This window comes from Ammodytes marinus, assembly GCF_949987685.1.
Source record: "Ammodytes marinus genome assembly, chromosome: 16".
Lineage (NCBI taxonomy): Eukaryota > Metazoa > Chordata > Actinopteri > Uranoscopiformes > Ammodytidae > Ammodytes > Ammodytes marinus.
Genome location: NC_137220.1, coordinates 5,885,730 through 5,908,376, shown reverse-complemented (window position 1 = coordinate 5,908,376; position 22,647 = coordinate 5,885,730). Strand labels below are relative to the sequence as shown.

Below are 22,647 nucleotides of genomic sequence, written 5' to 3'. Positions count from 1 at the left end.
CACTTTGATGCATCCATGTAGATTAGAATATCAAGCAGGAAACTAATATTCCAATAATGTAATATGTATGATACTATAAGATACTTTTAAGATTGTACTTTTTTCCTTTTGCTTAAGTAAAATCTTGAATTAATGTTTATACAGATATATGAGTTCTGTGTAGCCTACATCTTTCAACACAGTTGCTTCTGCTTCCACATTTCTATTGTAGGAGAGATAATGGGTTTATTTCTTCTTAACAAAACTAAGTAGTGTCCCTTTAAGGGATGTTGGTCGCTCCACATCGTTTCTGATAGCCACGTGGCTCATCATTTGATCCCATGAGTCATTGTTGTCTTCTACCAGTGTGCATTTGTGTGTGTGTGTGTGTGTGTGTGTGTGTGTGTGTGTGTGTGTGTGTGTGTGTGTGTGTGTGTGTGTGTGTGTGTGTGTGTGTGTGTGTGTGTGTGTGTGTGTGTGAGAGAGAGATAGAGAAAGCTTTGTGAGCGAAGCACTAGTGCAGTGAAGTGTTAACTACAGATGCTGTACAGACACTGCAGGTACAGAATCTGAAAATAAAATAAATAACTTTTTATCATGAGAAAATACGTTTTGTTCTCTCAAGACCACAAGATCATTATGGAAAACTTTATGAATATTGAATAATGAGAGGAAACAACATTTGTTTTTCTTCATAATAAAAAAACAAGCTTTCTTCTCACTTTTCATAGTTTTCCTATAATTCTTTATTTTCTTGCTTTATTCGTAATTTTGCTGTTTACAGTAGCAACTTCAACTTTCTACCAGATACACAATAAGACTAATATAGTGTCAGTCATTCCCCTCCATCAAACCTAACATTAGCAGAACATCAAATGTTTATTTTATTTTTTAAATGGTAACTGTAACCAATAAAAACGTCTAAAGACTTAAAATGGGGGACAGCAATTCGGTCGTGCATCATTTCCAGATGTTATATTAATAATAGCTGCAGGTTGACTTGATAACATAGGCCTACTTGAGAAGATTTGGGTTTAATGTCATGCAAATGCACTAAAAAACAAATAAATGTATACAAAAGGGGAATAAAACGCAGAGATTTGGTATGATCCTTCATTTCAGTTGCCCAGTGCACTCTCACTCACACCCTAACACTTGTGCTCGCCAAAACTTTATTTTATTTTCCTTATTATCTGGTGCGGAGGTGAAGCCTACATTTCCGACACTCAATGAAGGCAACATCAGGAAATAAACTTTGCAAATGATAACGTGTGCTGTAGGCTGACTCTCATCACGTTGTTTTTGCCAACCATGGACCAATTATAAAGGTGTGCTAACGCGCACAGTTTCCTGAATAAGCTGACCTGATAACGAGCCTCTCATTCGGTTATATAGAGGGTGTGGTGTGGTTTAGCTAGGTGACGTCTGGAAAGGAAAACGAAACCTCATAGCCATGATAAAATTTTCAGTGTTGGTCATACTATTCTTAACCACGCAGATACGACGAGGCGTCAATAAGGAACTGAAGACAGCTTAAAGCGAGGAGACATGTCGACGGCAAGGTAAACAGTTTGAATTTTGATGTATTTTGGCATAGAAAATGCAAGAAGAGCCAATAGCCTAGCAACAGCAAAGTGTGAAATAGGCTAAACAAAGTGTGTACACTGCTTATACAGACCTTTGCCTGAAACATTGAACACAACACAATTGATATTATTTTATGAAGATGTTTGACATTTTAATGCTCATATAGCCTAGACTATTTGATAGTTTTTAGTTTGTGCTTTTAGAATGTTGCATTTTAGAAAACGAAGGCAACAAAGATAACTAAACACCTGCTTTTAGCGTTGGTTAGCTCAGTAATTTTATTCATCATCAATTTAATATAATTTTTACATCTTACAACGTATTACGCAGCAAATTATTGTACCCAACATATATAGAATGTTCTCTTTCGATGGTCCAAACAGCTGATTTGTTGTTTCGTTTATGTGAAAACATGGTGAACACATGTGAGCTGCCGACACCTGCTGGTCAAGTTGTGTAAATGCAACTAAAAACATGAACAGTGATACAACTTGAATGATTTTAGACAAAGACCAGTGGGTCCAAACCTTTTTGGCCTGCAACTCTTCGTAGTCCTATTTGTCTGTCTTTTGCTGTTGTTTTCTGTGTCTTTTAGTGACATTTTGCAGGTGAAGCACAACTCTTTAAGCTATAGTGCGTAACTTTTCCATACGAATGATAACGGTTAGATTCAAGCCATTGCCAAATGAGTTGACACAAACTTGGTAAAACCTATTAGCTTCTCAAAAGTATTTCTCAGTATTTCAGTGTTTACAAACTGGTGTCACCGCCCTAAACTGGCACAGGAGCTCAAGGAGGAGTGCCCATCAAATGTTTCAGTAGTTGATTCTACCTGGATGTACAGCAGAAGGAATAAAATCAAGATCAATGAGGGCTTACATCATGTATATGCAACAACAGTGTCATTGTAATAAATAATTTGAAATCCTCATGGGTGCGTGCAACAGAGGTTACACACTATAGCTTTAAGAAATGCTGACACTTGTCTTGTGGGCAGACAGATAGTGGGCCTCCTGTTAACTGAGCCAAACCAAGAAATGGTAACAATGACCTCAAACAGAGGCTCTGGCAGAATGCCCAGATTTATTTGTCAGCAATGGCGGAGTGGTGGTCATTTCTGCCAAATCTCTCATGCACTTTCACAGAGCAAAGGTTGGAGACACATTAGAACTTGCAATGTGAGACAAATTCCACAATAGGAAAATAGGAAAGCTTTTATTGTCATTGCATAGGGATACAACAAAAAAGGATTTAAAGTGCTTGGAGGATTGCAGAATTGAATCTGTTTTTTAAAAATATTTTTTGGTTTATTTAGTTTGCTGAGACTGGGGTTTCCTGTGTTGGTAGCTCTGTAGCGTCTGCCAGATGGGAACAGCTCAGTAGTTCCATGGTTCAGTGGATTGAACGTGAGATTTCAAAACAATATTCAAACTGTTGTTCTGTCATTCCAGGAAAGAACTTCAGGAGGCCTTGAGCATCTACGCCGCAGACACCCTCATCAACATTGACACAGTGCTTAGATTCTGTGAGAGGGTCTCTGAATGGATGCTTGGGAGGGAGTCGGAGTTAAACATGATGATGGATATTATAGTCAGGGCCGAGAACACCAGCAAGCGTGCAGAGCTGCAGGAGGAGCTGGCTGCTGTGCTGAAGGACACTCTGATGGGCCTGCAGAAACTGGACTGCTTCCTGGATGCAGTGGAGAAACTAGCGGTCACTTCACTTCATGTGTTTGACGGAGAGAACCAGATGTTACATCTGCCCAAAGACATCTGCCTTGAACATGTTCAGGTTGTTATCTCTGCTGCACGGGTAATCTGCCCTCTGCTCCTGGATTTTAAAAGAGATGCAAGTGTCTTCTTCTCTCCCAGACTTCAGAATGTGGAAGTGCTGGCTTATCAGCTGGACCAATACATACAGACCACCCAGATAATCTGTGACAAATTTGAGAAAAGGTAAACTTCTTCATAATAATGTACATTTTCCAAATGTAATGTCTCTTTCTAGGAAGTAAGTGTAACTGTGTCTTTCACAGCTCTTTAACTGAGTTTCACCTAAAGTTGACCACAATTGAAGATCTGGTAGACCTCGATGTGGGTTTGTCTGAAGACGACACACAAAGGATGCTTGATCACATTCATCTGCTCGATGAAATCAGGTAAGCATTACCCATGCATATTTTTTCGGCCCCAAACTACTTTAACCATTTCCACATTATTGTCCCTGAATCCTTCTGCCCTAATGCTAAACGTTGAGATGTTTCCTCTCATTGATTCAATCTTGACCTTTTTTCTCTTCACCAGGATGAACCAAAACTTCCGGATGGTTTTCTTGTTCCAGGATCAAAGTTGTGGTTTCATCAGTGAGTTCAGCGAGCGACAGCCCAGGATGCAGCAGTTTCTAAATGAACTGGAGGAGAATGCTGTTCAGCTAGACAGCATGAATAAGGGGGCAAAGATCTCCAGTGTGGTAGGCAGCTCAGTGGGGGCAGTTGGGGGTGTGCTGTCTATCGTTGGTTTGGCGTTGATCCCGTTCACAGCTGGAGTCTCTCTCGCCCTGACGATGACCGGGGTGGGGCTGGGAATCACCAGTGGAGTCAACAGTCTTGTTACCACAGCAACAGAGATCGGTGTAAACAGTACGTGTCAGAAGAAAGCCGGTGAAGTCTTCCAGAGCTTCATGGAGGATGTTCAGATCCTCCAGGATTGTCTGGAGGAGGTTATGAAAAGGGAAACAAACGAGATAGATGTGGCTCTAGGAATAGGCAAGGTGCTTTATAAAGCTGGTGTTATTGCAAAAGGTATTGATTCACTTGTTGATGCGGTCTCTGCGGCTAAAATGTTAAAAAGCGAGAAATTGATTGCTAGAGCTGGCGGGGCGGTAGCCCAAGAAGGTAAAGCTTTAGGTAATGTGCCCAGGGTCGCCGCAGAGATCCCAGAAATTGGTCAGGCAGCAGCCAAAGGTTCCCTTGCCCTCTCCAAGTCAGCCAGGGTCGGTTTTATTGCATTGAATGCTCTTTTCCTTGGCATGGATATCTTCTTCATCTGTAAAGACAGCATCAGTCTGGCCAGAGGCAGTGAGACTGAAGTCTCCCAGTTCATCAGAGCCAGAGCTGCACTCTGGAGCTCAGAGATGGACGCATGGCAGAAGATCCACGACTCCCTGAGCAAAGGTCTGGTGGCATCAGGGAAACACCAAGCTGTCCTGGAGACTCCATTTTACCCAGAGGAGGAGATGAAGAGAGACAGTGAAACGGAAACAGAAATGGAAACGGCATTTGACGAAGTGGATGAAACTCTGACGGAAGAAACTGGTTGTGTAGTTCAGTAGAGCTCAGTGAGCCGAGATAACTGTGTGCCTTTCTGCCAACGCTGACGGTATGATGAACAAGTCTCTCTTGAAAATGAGACCCCGTCTCTCAATGAGATTGAGTATGATGGGTATAAAGGTTAAATACAAATCAAAATATCAGATATGAGATCCATTTAATGTATTTGGAAATCAAACTCTGCTTATAATAATACTGTTCAGCATTTAATATAATTAAAATGTGTCTGAGTCATTCTGAAACAACTGTACACCTTCTGACAGGATCCAAGTTATTGAGTCAACTTGTTTAACTTAAAAGCACTTGTGACATTTTTGAAACCTAAACTCTACTATATGTAATTTAGTAATACGAACTTGACATGATGATAAACAAAATAAAAAACGTGATAATTTATATAACTTTTTCTATATAAAAACATCAATTTATATTTCTGTATTGTATACTATTCTGGTGTATGGTTATATTAAGTGGTATAGTTTTACTTGCATGTACTTTGACAGCAGAGCATGAGCTAAGTGCAACACTAGTCATGTGTACTGTATATATTACTTGTCTAATCTTATTTTCTATTTTATTTATATTATTTTATAGTATTTTTTGATTTACAGACTTACCTCTGTTCTTGTTCTTCTTCAATATCTGAATTGTGCCTATGGTGACCAAACTGTCTTTATTTATCTGAAATATTGTGTTAATATCCAATATACATTAATGTTTTCTCTTTTTTGAGACACAAATATAGTAGTCAACTGCCACTTTAAATGTGTATGTCTCTCACTGTTGCTATGATGAAGTTTGAAGGGAGCTTCCTGACAATGTAAAGATACTTAAAAGTGCCAAAAGTGAAAGTACTTAGTATGCAGAATGATCCTGTACATCATATTAATGAATACTTTTTTATTTATGCCTTAATATGTACTTCACTTTGATGTTGCAGCTGGTAAAGGTGGAGTTGTGAATTCCCACAATGGATCAATAAAACTTGATGTTCAATAATCACAATTTGTCATATTTATTTGTTTATCATAATGTGTATTGTTGATGGTAATCTGCAAAGTAACTAAGGTAAATACATGTAGTGGGATAAAGGGAAAATATATAACTCAGAACGATTGTATTGAAGTACTGTACCTGTGTGAATGTACATAGTTACTTTCAACCACTGGAGCTATGCTGCTATTTGAAGTATTTGAATGTTTCTCATTTTTTTTTATACCTATTGTCTATGAGCTTTTCAGCCCAACCTTTACCTTTTATTTACATAGCATCCTGGTCCTACACTCCTAATCTGCGACCCATATTATAGTCTCATAATGCTTCTTTGTGCTCAGTACAGAAGTGACAGACTCTGTTTGGTGTGGAGGCATCACAGCCACTCCTGGAAATATAAAGAGTTACCTTGATAACGTCAGTATCATAAATACACAGTGGGGTCCAAAGGTCTGTACTTTGTCTGGCTCTGTGACACTAGAGAACACATTGAGAATCTCAATTTTTTTCATGTAAACCTGGAAATAACGGTCGGCACTGTAAAGAAGAGGTGTGAAAATGTCAAGGTAAGTTTACATTTATTTTTACTTAACTACACGGGTACGTGAATGCAAGTTAAACAAGACTTAATACAGTTCTGAAAATGGCTTTCTGTTAAGTGTAAAGGTGTACAGTATTTTGCGATCATAATTGTATAGCTCACTGCTCCCTATTGATGTAGGAAAACAAAAACGTGAATTAATTTTTGTTTGATTATGTTCTGAATTTGCGGCTTCATTTTTCCTGTTCTCCTGTTGAGGTCTGTTCTGTCAGTAGTGTCACTATTACTCATTGATATTGAGTGTTGTAACTAATCTGTGCTTGATGTACACCAGGGTGGTGATTTTGTATTTGTGTGTTGTGCTATGTATTGTTGTGTGTTCACTGTTAGTTGTTGGCTCTTAGCTGTCCATAACCTGCCAGTCTTAACATATACTGCAGATACTTCAGTTCAGACAGAGTGAGGAGAGAGAGAGAGAAATGTGATACCTTTAGGTTTTGAACAGAAAAGCCTCTTCCGTGTGTCTTTTTTCACATTGGTTCTCCTCCCATTAAACTTTTTTTTTTTTTATGTTTTACTTTGTTGGCTAAGGCGCATTCAGATTTTTCAAATTCCTACAAAGTTTTGTTTTGTTTTCCCTTTATATGGCAGGTTACATTGAATACAGGGGCCTTACAGCTGATAGTGTACTGATTCAATGTCTTTGACAGCTGTTAGTGGAATGTACCTATGGAAGTAAATGAGTGTCATCGGATTTTGAAAATAAAAAGCCATTGAATTTTAAGCACTGAATATTTATGCATTGAAATAACGTATCTGAATGTTTTGCCATTGCTAGCCATTATATTCTTCCCTATATAGAAACATGTTTGTACTCACTCACCCAAGCACCATCGTTACTTGTGTTGCCGTTTGACATGGCTAAAACCTGATTTGCCTTCCTGCATCAGTCAGGGGAATCAAAGGCAACAAGCTAATATTCCCACTTGCTCTCTTTGTTGAACGCGATCTAGCATCTATGATCGATTGCTCTTCCTTGGGTCCCCAAAGTTTTACTCTGAATTTCATACATGGGACTTTGCAGTTGAATTTGGCACGTTGAATTTTTTAACGTTGAATATTTGATTTTGAATTTGAGAAAATTATAAAATAAAGGTGAAAATGAGTTGTTTAAAATGTAATGAGTTAAATTCAGAGGCAAAAAATTCAGATACATTATTTCAATGCTGCAAAAAATTCAGATACGTTATTTCAATGCATAAATATTCAGTGCTTAAAATTCAATGGCTTTTTATTTTCAAAATCCGATGACACTAATTTACTTCCATAATGTACACTCAGTAACCAGTTTATTGACAACAGGCGGAGCCTTTGTCTCAGACACTTATATTACAAAGAGTCCACCTTCTCATTCCCTGGAGATAGATTCCTGTTCCTATTTCTATGAAAGGAACCAGCTTGTATACCGAGCCTTTACAGCACACAGCATCAGCTAATTATTTTTTTAACTGTGCAAAACATTTTCAATATTTCACTATTGTCATATAATCATACTTACAAAAGTATCTAATAAACATGACACATGGCCATATGATTCAAAGAAAGCCTAACTAAGCTGTACTTGTTTTATACTGAAGGGCCTTTGGGCCCTCTTCACCATGTCTTTGATTGCTTATCAAGGAAGATACCAAACATGGGATATTGGTGTTTTGTGTTACAGAGAGAACCTGCAGAAGGTCTTTGACGACTACATCACAAATACATTCATCGACATCAACATAGTGAAAGGATTCTGTGAGACGATCTCTACATGGATGGGTGCCAGGAAGACAGAGTTGAAAAAGATCAAAAACAAAATAAACCAACCTGACCTGGCTGCTGTGCTGAAGGACACTCTGGGTGAGCTGGACTGCTTCCTGGATGCAGTGGAGAAGCTGGCGGTCACTTCACTTCATGTGTTTGATGGAGAGAACCAGATGTTACATCTGCCCGAAGAGATCTGCCTTGAACATGTTCAACATCTCATCGTTGCTGCACGGCTAATCTGCCCTCTGCTCCTGAAGTTTAAAAGAGATGCAAGTGTCTTCTTCTCTCCCAGACTTCAGAATGTGGAAGTCCTGGCATATCAGCTGGACCAATACATACAGACCACCCAGATAATCTGTGACAACTTGGAGAAATGGTAAACTGACATTACATAAACAGCACACTTTGTTTTTATTGTTATAACATAAAGTACCTTTTTTGCAAGATACACTTTACAGAACCTTCAGTATCATTTAAAGTAATTTTGTCTTTCACAGCTCTGACATTGACTTTTACCTGAAAAACATCAAAGAAACTCATATTGTTATCAATGTGGACTTGACTGAAGATGATATACAAAGGATGCTTTGTCACATTGAACAGCTTGCTAAAATGAGGTAAGCTTTAACCATGTACAATTTGATTTGGCCAAATATGTTGTTAGTACAATTTTGAAGTTATGGCTTCATTGAAAAACAGCCACAGTACCAACCAAGCTATAGTATGTTTTAGACCCTTTTCTAAACCACAGCAGATACATTATTAACACTCACTTACTCACTTAAACATTCAAAATTACAGAATGCTTTTTGAAACTTCTCTCCTCATGTTCCATTTTATCCATTTCTCTTTCCTCTTCATAAGGATGGACCCAAACTTTAGGATGGTGTTCCTGTTCCAAGGAGTGTCTTGTTCTGGTTTCATCAATGAGTTCAGCACGCGACAGCCGAGGATGCTGCAGTTTCTAAAATATCTCGAGGAGAATGCTGTTAAGCTAGACAGGATGAATAAGGGGGCAAAGATCTCCAGTGTGGTAAGCAGCTCAGTTGGGGTAGCTGGAGGTGTGCTTTTAATCATTGGTTTGGCATTAATTCCTGTAACATTTGGAGTGTCTCTAGGTCTGATCATAGGTGGAACAGCAATAGGAGTAACCAGTGGAGTCAACAGTGTTGTTACCACAGCTACAGAGATTGGAGTAAACATTACACATACAAAGAAAGCCAAAGAAGTCTTACAGAGCTTCATGAAGGATGTTCAGGCTCTCCAGGCTTGTCTGGAACAGGTGACCGGCCAATTAGACACTACCATTCAATTGAAAGCAGAGTATAGCAAAGTATTAAAGTTGTTGGATAAATCTCGCTCTATTGGAAGTGGAATTATATCAATTGCTGAAGATGCCTCTGCTTTAAAGGTATTGGCAATTACTGGCAAGGGGACGGTCCAGGAAGGTAAAGCATTAAGTAATGTTCCCAGGGTCGCCTCAGAAATCCCAGATATTGGTCAGGCAGCAGCCAAAGGTTCCCTTGCCCTCTCCAAGTCAGCCAGGGTCTTTTCCATCGCATTGAATGCTCTTTTCCTTGGCATGGATATCTTCTTCATCTGTAAAGACAGCATCAGTTTGGCCAGAGGCAGCGAGACTGAAGTCTCCCAGTTCATCAGAGCCAGAGCTGCACTCTGGAGCTCAGAGATGGACGCATGGCAGAAGATCCACGACTCCCTGAGAGAAGGTCTGGTGGCATCAGGGAAGAACAAAGCTGTCCTGGACACTCCATTTTAGAAGGAGCATGGCAACAAAAAATCAGAAATGGACTGTTGGAGACAACCTATGACTGCATGAGCGAAGGTCTACTGACACCAGGAAGATCCCCTCAGAGAAAGTGCTTTTTCTAGGGTGCTTTGTTTTTTGTTTTTGCTGTGTTGCTTCTTCTTCTTTCTTTAAAAAAAATTAATAGCACCTCCCACCAGCCACTTTCTATCCCAGTTATGGTGGTTTGGTGGTCTTGGCTTGAGTGGAGGTGAGGGGTGATGAAAGAATCAGATTTCAGTGATTCTTGAGAACCGGGACAAAAGGCTGGGACAAAATGTAACTGCTGTTATCTTTAAAAATAAAAATATTTAAAATTGTAGATGTTATTAGGGATTAAGAATAGAATGTCTGGAGCACAATTATCCCCTTAAATTAAATTTTATTATTATGTCAAATTTATGACACTTGTTATCTTCTCATGACGTCAAAAACAGTGTGTCCTCAGAGAAGGTTTCAATCTTTCATATGCAATAACACCTATTAAAAATGTACTTTAATGATTAAAAAGATATTTTTACATCAAAGGCAACACTAAATAATCTCTCATATCAATAAAAAATGTTTTACTACAAAATATTCATGTTTTATAAGGTTTCTAAGTGGGGGGACACTTTTTGTCACCACCATCAGACATTTCATTAAAATTTAATAAAATCAGGCAATATGAGGGGCAGCTGTCTCCGTGAAGGACCTGTTGTCACAAGCTATCTGTGCAGAGTACATTAGAGTCAGACAGGCTCTGATTAGTGTTGTAGTTTTAGAATATTTTACATTACAAATCTTGAAAGTCCTGCGTCACAACCATCATACGTCAACACCGACTTACAATTTCTGAAGAAGTTATATGAAATGTTTCGATAATTGTATTTTCCTGAAGTAGTTCATACTAGCACCTATCATCAACAGAAAAACCAAACTGCTACTAGAAAAACTCTATTTGTTATGTTTAAACCTGCAGTGTGTAGCATTTTGGGTTTTATTTCCTAGCAGATTTTGTAGAAAGTAATTATAATATCCATAAGTACATTTAATTTAGTGCATAATAGCTGAATTTTTTTTTTATTATTATTTATTTTTCCCTTAGAAAGGGTCTCTTATATGTCCATATTTCTGCATATTTTGGACCAAGGCCTAGTGCCGCCATCTTGAAAGTGTCATAGTTGGAATGTCATCAGGTGCATTGTTTAAAATTTAGAATTGTTCTTGTCCTTGAAGGCCACTGTAGCTTCTGTTATTATTCGAAAGGGTTGGGGTTACCCAGGGAGTGTTGCATTCTAGAACTTTGTAGAACTTTCTTGATGATGTCATATTACACACTGCACCTTTAAGAAACGTTAAATATGTCAACACGGTCAGAAATCAAAAACATGTATATTCATATACATTTTGAAAATATTTTTTTGTGTCTATCAGTTTTGGTGAATATTTGTGATCACTATACATCTCATGGGTCTAGCATAAAATGAGGGAACGTTTATTTGTGTTTTTTGGTGTCTGACGGAGTTGACACAAAATAAGGAATGGCAAGCTAAAAAGGAGAAGCAAGGTAAAAAGTAAATTTTGATTAAAAAAGACAAAAGCTGGGCGGTTGTGTCAAACCTTAGCTCAGTAACTTAGTATATGTTGGATACATACATGTAATTTAAGTTTGTATTTTTTCAACATTGCACCCTGTTTTGTCCCACTTCTCAAGAATCACTGATTTATATACCAGTTCTTGGAATTTACATCTAAATTGCAAAAACAAAGATATCTATCTTGTGTTACTTAGATATTAAACAATAGCTTACAACAGGTCACGGTATGTGCTTATTATAACACAGTTAAGGGGCATTGTTTGAAAATTATCATTATACCAAAAAGTAAGGCCTCCTGGCTGCCTGCACACAGTACAGGGGAGTTGAGCCCCTGAAACCCCTTTAAAGTCTGTTTGCGTCCCAGGGTGGGACATCTGGAAACATAGAGAAGCAGAAAACACGAATTCCACCTCTTTCTTTCCTTGTCAAAGTCTATATATCGTAGCTTTTGTCATGTGAAGATTTCTAATATGTATGTATTTAACAAATGCTTTAACTGAAATTGTGTGCGAAAGCAAGATTGCAATGTTAGTTAACTTTAGAAGAGCCATTTGAAGCCTTTAATGTTAAGTTAACATTATCCTAAAAAAAGATATGAAAACAAATGTTTTTTGCTTTATGGAATGTGATCAGTTGAATCTGCTATTTCAAAATAAGTGGTGTATGTGTTTTGCTTATCGGTCAAATGTTTATTTTGTTGCAATGCAAATCTCTTCTGCAATCCTGTCTTGATGAAAATGCTATACGAGTAAATACATTTAAATGAATGTACACTCTGAGCATATATATTAATAAACAGTAATATGTATGCGTTTGATTCTTTTATGTTTTAAGCCTCGAGTTTATGTGAATTTGGTAAATTTTGTTAATATGTAGCACAAGATGTATTCATTGAAATGGGTTATGTCTAATGTTTTGATAAATAAACACACATGAGCCGAAGACACATTTAGATGGCCAATCTCTTGCTTTATTAAATGTCCAAAGGAATTATATTGTGTTTCTTTACGTCGGGTGAAGGCTTGCTTTGGTCCACACTTCAAATCTCTTCTTCTAAAAATAAATTGGAGAAAAAAAAAGTTTCAGTAAACAAAACAGGATTCATACAGAAACAGATCTATGTTTTCAGATAACTGTAAAGCCCAGAAAAGAGCACCACATTTATACAAAGACAAGAAAAGTAACGTAAAAGATAAAAGGATGTTTGAATTAATATACATTTTAATCCAAGTTCATTGGAGGGAAATAAGGCTAAAACATAAACTTATTTTGCATGCTTGGGGATATTTCACGATGTAGAATTTCAAGAAAATGCAACAAGAAAAACATGACTGAAATATATTTTTAGAACTTCAAGTTCAAAATAGTTCAGCATTGATAATGAAAATTGCATTGTTAAGTTTTGAACTTGATAGTGAAGTGAGTAGATTTTTAAAACAAGATATTTTACAAAGTAAAATAAATACATTTTTAATTAATGAAATGTATTGCTCAACCCCAAAAGTAAAAAAAAAAATGTTATGCCATGGATGAAAAATCGCAGTTTTTTAATATTTTAAACAATACAATGTTTATTGATGCCAAACATTTCACATTTAACTTATAAGAATCCAAAAAACAGGGCTCAAACTGTAAATGATATCAAAGTACGTCACATGCAAAGTAAAAGCAGCAACAACTGAATCTCACCTTCTTCCTCTGCATCCTCTTCATCCTCCTCTTCCTCCTCCTCTTCATCAGAGCTGAAGGTTCCGTCAGGCAGACTGTAAACCCGGATCACTTGCTGTTGACCAAGAAAAAACACACGACAAATGATTAGGGTTTGAACGATACAACAATATAAATCGATGTATCTATTCATTGGCGAACGTTCGAGCTGTATGCAACGCCTAAAACATCGATGCATATAGCCATCTTTAAAAAAGGTGTAGTCAGTGATTCTGGAGAAAGCTTGTTGTCAAAATCACTGAATATCTATTCACTGTTGGCTTCTTGTCTGTACGGTGTGGGCAATGAATTATTTTCAGGGCGCACACAGTACAGACAGGGAGCGAATCATGAGGAGATATTCACTGATTTTGACAAAAAAATCGTATTGTGATGAAACCAGCGATTTACACCTCTGCAAAGCATCAGCTCAACATAGTCTTTTGTGACTAAAAAGTGACTGCTGGGGGCGCGCTCTTGGTGTAGTGGTAAGCTCATCCCCCATAGAGGCTCAGTGGTCTTTGCAGCAGACCCGGTTCGAATCCAGCCTGTGGTCGTTTTCTATATGACATTCCCCTCTTTGCCCTATTTCAACTTTGTCTCTCCAAAACTAGCCCAATAAATGAAAAAAATAAATAAAAAATCTTAAAAAGAAAAGAAAAGAAAATGGCGGCTGACCTTGTTGGGGTCCTTGAGGATGAGGTACTTCCCCTCGTCCAGCTTGCGGCAGATGTCGATGACGCAGCGGAGGATTCCCCAGGCGTTCTCCATGCTCAGGTTGATCTGCGAGGCGAACTCGTTGGGCTTGAACTGCTGCGTGCCCAGGATGACGTGACGCGCTGAGTCCTTGGCGTGGTAACGAGACACGTACCTGGAGAAAAAACAACAGCCAGACGCAAATTAATTAAGTTTGGCTTTGTCTCTTAAAATATGAGCATATTGTCTTAGTTACGACGAGGGATTCTTTACGACAGGAAGAATGTGGCAGAGTACAGATATGAATGGGGGTTGGGACGAATGAGTAAAACCATTGTTTCAAGGATTTTAAACAAATGCATTAAAAATAAAACTTGATCAAATATTGAAAATTAAGGTGATGATTCAACTGTAGTATCATTTTGGAGAATGTAGTTTGTCGAGTCAGTGAACTGTACTGCATTAGACACTGAGAATTAGCTAACCAATACAAAAACCCTGTCTGTGTAATGCAATACAGTCCCACTAAAGCCTCCAAAATGATCATAGAGAGGATTTTAACACTAACTAAAAAACCGTTTCAACAAACACTTGGCATTATAATCTTAATTGTGGTTGCAGGAGAGTTGTACTAGACTGCATAAGTTTGAGTGTAATAAGTTATGAATACTAATAAAATATTGTGATGAGAAATAGTATTATGCAAGAGACATAAAATATGCAATATTTCTCATCACACTACCAACATTAACTGATTGTGTCGTTCTTTTGTGATGCTGCAGAAGAATCTATAACACAGCTCTGTTAAGCTAAATCCTACACATGTGATCTGGCCTCCATCTCTACCTCCAACAGACCCCCTTGAGTGTGTGTTCTTACCCCAGTTTCAGGTACTCGGATCCAGCCAGCATACTAGCGCAGGTCCAGCGGGCCAGTTTGTAGCTGTTGTTCTTCAGCTCGGTGGCCAGGACGGCTCCTCTCTGAGAGTCCAGCTTCTGACGCCAGTCCACTCCGTTACAACTCTGATGGAAAAACCAAGAGCGTTCTTTAATAAAACTGAATATTCTCGAAAAACAGACACAGTTTCACTACACAGCAGCTGGATCTACACCATTACAAGAGAGTGAAGGTGGACATCAGACAATAGCCGGGTTTCCATAAAAATGTGAAGCAAATATTGTGAAAGTTTGCAAAAAATAAAAATAAATAATGAGGTGCGTTTCCTTTAAGAAGTTGGTAAAGGTAGCCTTCACTTTTTCAACCATTTGTGAATGAGATAATCTTTTATTTCTTCATATTTTGGCATTTCCATCACGCTTTTCTGATGCAATATTTTAAAAATGTGCATAACAACAGTGTGATAGGAACCCAACTACTGTCAGACTAACGCCCTGGTGTCTGCCCTCACCCTGGAGTCCCACTCGTTGAGGGTCTTGACGTTAATGAAGGACACTTCTCCGTTGGCTCCGGTCATCACTCCATCGTGCTCACAGCGCACAATCAGCTCAATGTCTTCTCCAAGCGTCCAGTGACGGTACCTGAAAAAAATCATCATTCATTACGTATTATTTAGTTGTATTACCATTTTAAGGGGCTCATCTTGAGCTCATCGAAGCAACTTTATGTTAACCTTTGTACAGGCTTGTAGAGTTGTCTGTGTGAAGTGACTGTAAACCAACCAGCAAGGCTCAGTGCTCACCTGTAGGCTACAGATGCCACCTCACTCTTGTCCGCATCCTCCTCCACAAATGGGTTGGGGTTGGGGAACTTGTGCCTGTCTCCACCCTGAACAACAAAAAAAAAAAAAAGATATAAAATAATTCCATTTAGGGAGTTATAGGGATCCATTTATGTTTACGAGCCCACAAAAGGAGCATACAAGTTCACACATTTTTACCAATCATTTTTCAAAACTTTTATATTGTACCAAATTTGTACCACCTTATTTAAGTAGCTTGAAGTAGGTTTGCCAGATTATTCTTTAAAATAAGCAAGCAAACAAGATTTAAAAAAATAGTAATGCAAAGAACTATTTCGCGTAACTATAAAACACTAGCAGAAATAAGCAGTAGACTCAAAACTTTTCCCAAACCATTTTCAGGCCTGGGAAATGGAATTTTCTTTTTGGACTGTTGGAAACCTAACCAAAGGAATGTGTAACTTGTAGCTGTCTGTTAAATAAAAGGCTAAACAGAGGGTTATAGGGGGTGTGTAGCAGTCTTACCATGCGTAAACACTGCTGACTGAAGTTGTGGTTGATGTAAGTTGCCTCCATGGCCAGGTTACGAGGAGAGTTGAAGGAGTTTCCCTCGTCCTGCGGTGGCTCGTTGGCCGTCTCACTCACACTCAGCAAATCTGAGAGGAACAAGTTACAGGTCAGTGTTAAAGAGACAACAAGGAGGTGAAACGTAAAGCTCCTGCATCAATACAGTTAGTGGAAAAGGTATACTACTGGTATACTGCAGGTAGGGTGGCTTACCGTCTTATTTTTTGTAAAACTGTAGAGGTGGGCACTCCGTTATAATTACTTGAGTAACTTTATGGATAAATTGTTGTTGTTAATAGTAATTTTTTTGTAATATATTTTGTTACTTTTACTTAAACGTGTATCTCTGAAGAAAGAACGTAACTTCTTCTCAATTAAATTTGGCTATGTTTCGCTTGCTATTTTTATTTTAAAATCGTGTACTTATTTTCTGGATTTAAGAGCGGTGACGCATACAGTGACGTCATGTCATGGCTCTCTAGCCCAGGGAAAAGCTAACTGGTTCTTGGAAGGTTTGCAAGTTGAACCAATTGAGTCCTGATCTACAAACCGGGGTTGTACTGGTTTCAAACACTCACCAAAGTCAGAGTTGTCTCTCTTGTCAAAGAACAGCTTGTTGCCGACTCTCTGCACGATGATGTCCCAGGAGTTGACTGAGCGCGTGCAGCACATCAGGGTGGCCAAGATGGCGTCAGTGGCAAACACGTTACCCACAGTCTTAGCCAGCTGCAAACAGAACAGAGCAAAACAAATTCACGTTAACACATCAAAACCAACACACTCCTTATACAGCTGTTTCATATCAGAGAGTGTCTTTGCTCATTATTTGAACATTACCCTTTTTTGGGGTCAAAATATATATGTCAAATATGAGTAATATTTTATATACATATGTCAAATGTTGATTTAAATAAAAATTCAATTTCTTCATGTTCATTATGCCATATTGTTTTTTTGTTCTTTTACTTTGTAAGCAGACGCAGTGGTGCCAGGGCTTTCCCCTCTAGACCTGGACGTTCTCTCTGCTGTTTCATTTGGGAGGTGGGTATCAGTGAAGGCAACATGGTCTTCATTTGCCTCACTTTCTTTAACCTCCATTTTATGCCATATTGTTAATAAAAAAATAAATAAAAAAACCCTCCCTACCTTACGGATGACGGGATCGTCAGTGGTGGTGACGGTGTGGAAGATCCTCTTGATGCTCTTGAGCTGCTTCTCGTTGCGGGTGGTGACGCGGTCAAAGGCCTTGTCGTAGTGTTCCAAAGCACCGCAGCACTCACTGCACGACACAGACACAACCATAGCTCAGCACAGTCTGCCTATTGCTGCCTCTCAATGCATCCAAAGACATGTTTACAAGAAATTTTTCGACCTTAAAAGGGTGGAGTCAACAATTCTGGAGAAAGCATGTTGTCAAAATCAATATAAATATTTCTGTAATAACCTTCAGAATAATGCTAAGAAGGAATATGAAAGGTTTAGTTTATGTAAGTGCTTTAGAAGTTGAGATCTGCGTTTCAGAGAACACCAGATTTTCTTTCCAGCGAACTCAGAGTACGGACAGGTAGCAGGTCGTGGCGAGATATATTCACTGATTTTGACCACAAGCATTCTCCAGAATCACTGACTGCACCTTTAATGACTGACGACAAAGAGCCAAAGCCGCTGTAACTCACATGTCCTCGGGGTCGGCCACGTCGTTGTATCTCATCTTCATCAGACGAGGGAAGTCCATCTCCTCCTTCACCTCCCAGTCGCTACGCACCTCCACAGACGAGTCCCTGGGCTTCAGCTGGGCCAGTGACAACATGGACACGCAAGGGAGAGAAATATCCAAAAGAACCGTTAACAACATAGCCTGCTACAAGAACACACTCAACAAATACATGCAGCTGAAAAAACGAATAAAAAACGTTTTTTTTATCGTTCGGAATAAAGATTTCGTTCATTCATTCATTTTACTTGATGTCTTGTTTTGTCATCATGTCAGAAAATGGTGAAAAACGTCCATAAAAATGTCTCAGTCGTTTTTAAACCCATTTTAACATATACATTTTTCTATCACATATCATGTTTACTGATTCTCATATCAAGAACATGAAGTTAATCATTTTTAAAAAGGTACAACCAGCAAATCCAGCACCACGTTTAAATCAATGAACCGACCTGGGATTTCTGGTCCCACTTCTGACGGACACCAAACTGCTTCTGGAACTTCTTCTGCAGACGCATACGATCCCTGGAAGAGACACAAACGTTAGTTAAACTCAAGACAAAGGCTGCGTTCCAATACCCATACTATCTACTATTCAGTATGGTAGAAAAAAGATTTAAGATGTCCGGATTCTTGTGGCCAGATTTAGTATGGTGAGAAAAACCCAGGTGTCTACTACATCCGACCAAGATTATTAGTGTTGAAAACTGCATCCTATTTGGGCGATTCTGACCCATAATCCAGTGCGCACCGGAAGTGACGTCACATCGATGGAGCCTTTATATGAAAACAGACGGGGAAGCAACGGATATAAAAGCAAGAGGTAAGATCAAGGCGCAATGTTATGATGAAATAAATAAGTTAAAGTATGTCCCAAGTGTATGCCTAATGCATCCTAACTAGATTATTTCTATGGTCAGATGTAGTATGTAGAATAGAAAAAAGAAAGAGTATGCGATTTGGAACGCAGGGAAAGTGTGCAGATATGATCTCACACCGGGACATTTTTCTTCTTCATGTGTTTTTCCTTCAGTCTCACCTCTCCTTCTGCTTGGCGCTCTTCGGCAGCGTCTGCATGTTGAACTGAGTCAAGTTCCTGCGGTCCTTGTCCCGACGCAGATTCCTCTGTTGAAACAAACAGTGAGACAGTTATGGGACAAGCTCAAATATTAACTGATACATTTAGGCAGGTTACCCCCAGGAATCCTAGTCCTAGTTTAAATAAAGAACTTAGAATAGCTTTTTAATGCCACAAAAAATGTAATTTAATGCAATGAACATCATGGCCATACTGGATATAAATGAAAATCTGTACGCAGTTCAAAGTATTCTTAATACAAAACATTAAACTCATTCATATAACAATAGCTCTTTATAGTGTGTGAAAAAGTGCTTATTTGTCACATAACAAACCCTCTCCATGGCCTTACCTCGACAAAGTGTTTCTGATTTATTTTATTCTACAAGGTCAATCAAAAAAAAAACATAGACCTTTGTAAGGAAATCCAATACTTTAAATGGCCTTATTTTTAGAATATTAAATTCAATGCTTTTTTAATGCTTTGAAGACCCCACGGGTACCCTCCCCCTGTTTAAGGCAACGTGTGACATCCAGTGAGTGTGTGTCATTGTGCTGCGTTACCTGAGCAAACCTCATGCGGTTCCTCTGGTAGGCCGTCTTCTGCGTCTTGGCCGTGTCCACCAGCTGGAAGCTCGTCTCATCCTCCTCGTGGAAGTAAGCGTACTGACTGCCGCCGCCAAACTGGGACGAGTACTTATCTGGAGACACGAAATAAATACAGAATTACATTGAGAAATACACTTGAAAACATCCAGTGATCAGGTGCTATTGTATTGAACCAACTAATGGTGTTTAAAATAGTTTGACCCTTCCATAAACTATGCATTGAAAAGAGGTTATGATTGTTATTTGAAAATGTTTTAATGAGGAGACTTAATTATCCGTCTTAAAATAGTTGATTGTCCAGTAAATCAGCGTGTTTATCAATGCCGATCGGAGGTGAAGGCCATAAATACCTGTGTCTACCTGTCATTTGAACCGGATGTTAGCGGGTTTGTGATCAGGATGAAAGGAGCTTTAATGTGTGTGTATTACCACCACACAGTCAATCTAATCAAATATAAACGGCACAGTCATTTTGGGTGGATTCCCATCTGGGCGAACACCTGTCTCACTCACTTGTGTATCTCTTGTCCTGATAAGTGGCTCCAGTCCAGTCAGCAACCTGACGGAGAGAAAACACAACGTGAGGAAAAGAGAAGAAAACAAAGAATAATAATAATGGATCGGATTAATATAGCGCTTTTCTAGGGTTCCAGGTTCCATTCGTTCACACACAGTCATACCGGTGGCGGAAGCGTGGCTGCCATTCAGCGCCTACGGCCTTTCCGACTACCACAAACATATAGCAGTCATAGACATTCACACAAGGCAAGGTGGGTGAAGTGTCTTGCCCAAGGACACAACAACCATGACACAGGTGGCAGGGCGGGAATCGAACCGCCAACCCTTCGATCATTGGCCGACCCGCTCTACCACCTGAGCCACATTCGCCCCAAACCGGACATTGTTAAGTAGATTAACTCGATTACTCATGTCTCTTAACATTAGGATAACGTACCTTTCCCAGACGGTCTCCCTTGCTGAAGGGCTGGTAGGGCATGTCTTTAAACTTCTCCGGGACGGCACATGGACCCCAGCCGGACGGGTTGTCCTGGATGACCGGGGCGTTGAACTTGGCCATGACCTGAAGTGGAGAGGGAGACAGTTTAGTGACTAAATCTCTTCATGTTCTATGGATAGTAGAATAATTGTAGGGAGCCCAACATAGCCCCTTAAAGGTTGTCTGGGTTTCCTTTGGACATAGTTTAAGCTCTTAAATGTATCCCTGATAATGTTGTGTTCTTAAGCATCTAATACATTCATAATTTTAGTTTGCCTAATATTACTCAAAACAACCATAATGTTCTGCACCTATCTCTCTCCCATGATACACAGGGTCTCACGCAACTAGAAGCGCTCATTCCTCCACCAATGAACTACACTAATAGGCTCAGTGGGCTAGTCATCATTATTAATTAAAAAGTTTCATCACAATTTCTCTGACACCTGGAGAAGTTAGTTTGAATTTAAAGCTTGAATAAAAACAGGGAAAGCAGAATGTCCCCACATCTGAGAGAAAATATCCACATTTCTTATTCATCAATAACTGAATTAAACACTGATCAAAATGGTTCTAGATTAATATTGTCAGTGACAGATCCAAACAAGAAAATAAAAAATTAAGATCGGAAGTGTAAAGTGATTCAATCAGATAATATATAGACATATAGACATTTATTACAATGTGTCCAACAATAAGGAGGTCACTGTCACACTGTGTGGGGTCAGTTAAGGCCTTTTCAACTACATGCTTTTCAATCAATTACCAGTTATAAAAGCATACATTTCCACGGCATGTGAAACCAGACAGAGTAAAAACACTTATATTAGAAACAGAGCAACTTAATCGATTCAAACGGAAATCCAGCTGATTTGTATTGATCCATGAGAGAAAGACAAGGTCTGCGCTGATGGGTTATAACTGATCCATGGTGCTGATGGTTTGGACTAAATACAAAATAAACTTATCTGATCCAATCTGAAGAACGCAAGAAAATAAACTTGATCTAAGTCTTATGACAGAGCTTTTTAAACCCTGTGTCCTTCATGACATATTCTTAGTTTTCAGAAGCAGCTGGCTTACGTTAGCAACATTAGCATAGCGTAAGGGTGTAAGCAGTGAGTGCAACATTAGTGTGGTGTACAGGGTGTAAGCAGTGCGTATGAGTGTGTGTGAGTGTACAGTCACATGCTAACGGTGGCTAGTAGTGCTAGTGTGTGTGTGTGCTAGTGGTATTTGCCAGGTGGCGCTAGCGAAGAACATGCTAAGCTAACAGGCTAACAGATGGACAGTCCATGTGAACTGACCCCAGGACGCGCTGCGATTAATCCGAACATGTGAACTGAACACACAGACGTTTGAGGCTTATGTAGATGTTCCGTTATAAACTTACCGGGAGCGGTGGGTCGCCTGGAGACTCCGTTTTTAAATCTAGATCGGCTAACGTGAGAAACACCCGGCGGAGCGCGCGGAGAAAGGAAGTGACGCGGCAGTGAAAAGTGCTTCCTGCCGTTGCGTTTCACAGAGACCGATGTCACAATAAATGCTACAATTGTTATAAAGTAGTCATGATGCTTTAGATAGCTATGTAAAAAAACAATAAACATGACATTTATCTATTATAACGTGTATTTTGTCTGCAACAGTCATTGTTTAAAAGTTCAACATTAACATTTCATTTTTTTTATTGAAAAGGAATTCCTTTACAATATCAAGGCAAAGGAAACATGAAAATAAGACTTCTCAAAATATCAAAGCATACCGGATACGAAGGATAATTTGTATAAAAGTAAAATATTTAACAGTATAATAGAATAGTAAAAATGTTTTTTTTATATAAATAAATGTATTGAAATAAAATAGACTTATAATGTAAATCTCCATTTTGCTAGGGGTCTTCAAACACATTAATCTCTTCATAAGCTCTAAGAAGAGATATTGCATGCCTCCCTTTCATTATTT

General features: G+C 38.9%; 2 protein-coding genes across 2 annotated transcripts; one reads left to right on the top strand and one right to left on the bottom strand.

Moving 5' to 3' along the window:
• Nucleotides 1-1,283: 1,283 nt before the first annotated feature.
• Nucleotides 1,284-5,857, top strand: LOC307262624 (uncharacterized protein). Its single transcript, XM_080043573.1, has 4 exons — nucleotides 1,284-1,541; nucleotides 3,018-3,521; nucleotides 3,602-3,724; nucleotides 3,870-5,857. The coding sequence occupies exons 1-4, from the start codon at nucleotides 1,528-1,530 to the stop codon at nucleotides 4,894-4,896; spliced, it is 1,668 nt and encodes a 555-aa protein (XP_079899699.1). The 5' UTR covers nucleotides 1,284-1,527; the 3' UTR covers nucleotides 4,897-5,857.
• Nucleotides 5,858-12,562: 6,705 nt separating this feature from the next.
• Nucleotides 12,563-22,161, bottom strand: eif3d (eukaryotic translation initiation factor 3, subunit D). Its single transcript, XM_080044779.1, has 16 exons — nucleotides 22,079-22,161; nucleotides 20,644-20,769; nucleotides 20,202-20,247; nucleotides 19,644-19,780; nucleotides 19,041-19,126; nucleotides 18,454-18,526; nucleotides 17,964-18,079; nucleotides 17,434-17,566; nucleotides 16,866-17,013; nucleotides 16,246-16,376; nucleotides 15,721-15,806; nucleotides 15,430-15,559; nucleotides 14,901-15,043; nucleotides 14,004-14,196; nucleotides 13,308-13,401; nucleotides 12,563-12,671 (listed from the first exon to the last, which is right to left on the bottom strand). Exons 2-16 carry the CDS (start codon nucleotides 20,764-20,766, stop codon nucleotides 12,658-12,660), a joined length of 1,653 nt encoding a protein of 550 aa, XP_079900905.1. The 5' UTR covers nucleotides 20,767-20,769; nucleotides 22,079-22,161; the 3' UTR covers nucleotides 12,563-12,657.
• Between the last annotated feature and the right edge of the window lie 486 nt (nucleotides 22,162-22,647).

What these genes read in the sequence shown, in the direction of transcription:
- LOC307262624 (XM_080043573.1), top strand. An exon ending in TGTGACAAATTTGAGAAAAG is followed by an intron (nt 3,522 to 3,601) that starts GTAAACTTCTTC and finishes TGTCTTTCACAG; the next exon opens with CTCTTTAACTGAGTTTCACC. An exon ending in CATCTGCTCGATGAAATCAG is followed by an intron (nt 3,725 to 3,869) that starts GTAAGCATTACC and finishes TCTCTTCACCAG; the next exon opens with GATGAACCAAAACTTCCGGA.
- eif3d (XM_080044779.1), bottom strand. Translation starts at nt 20,766, where the DNA reads ATGGCCAAGTTCAACGCCCCGGTCATCCAGGACAACCCGTCCGGCTGG. An exon ending in AGCGCCAAGCAGAAGGAGAG is followed by an intron (nt 18,527 to 19,040) that starts GTGAGACTGAAG and finishes TGTCTCTTCCAG; the next exon opens with GGATCGTATGCGTCTGCAGA. An exon ending in GTGGCATCTGTAGCCTACAG is followed by an intron (nt 15,560 to 15,720) that starts GTGAGCACTGAG and finishes GATTTTTTTCAG; the next exon opens with GTACCGTCACTGGACGCTTG.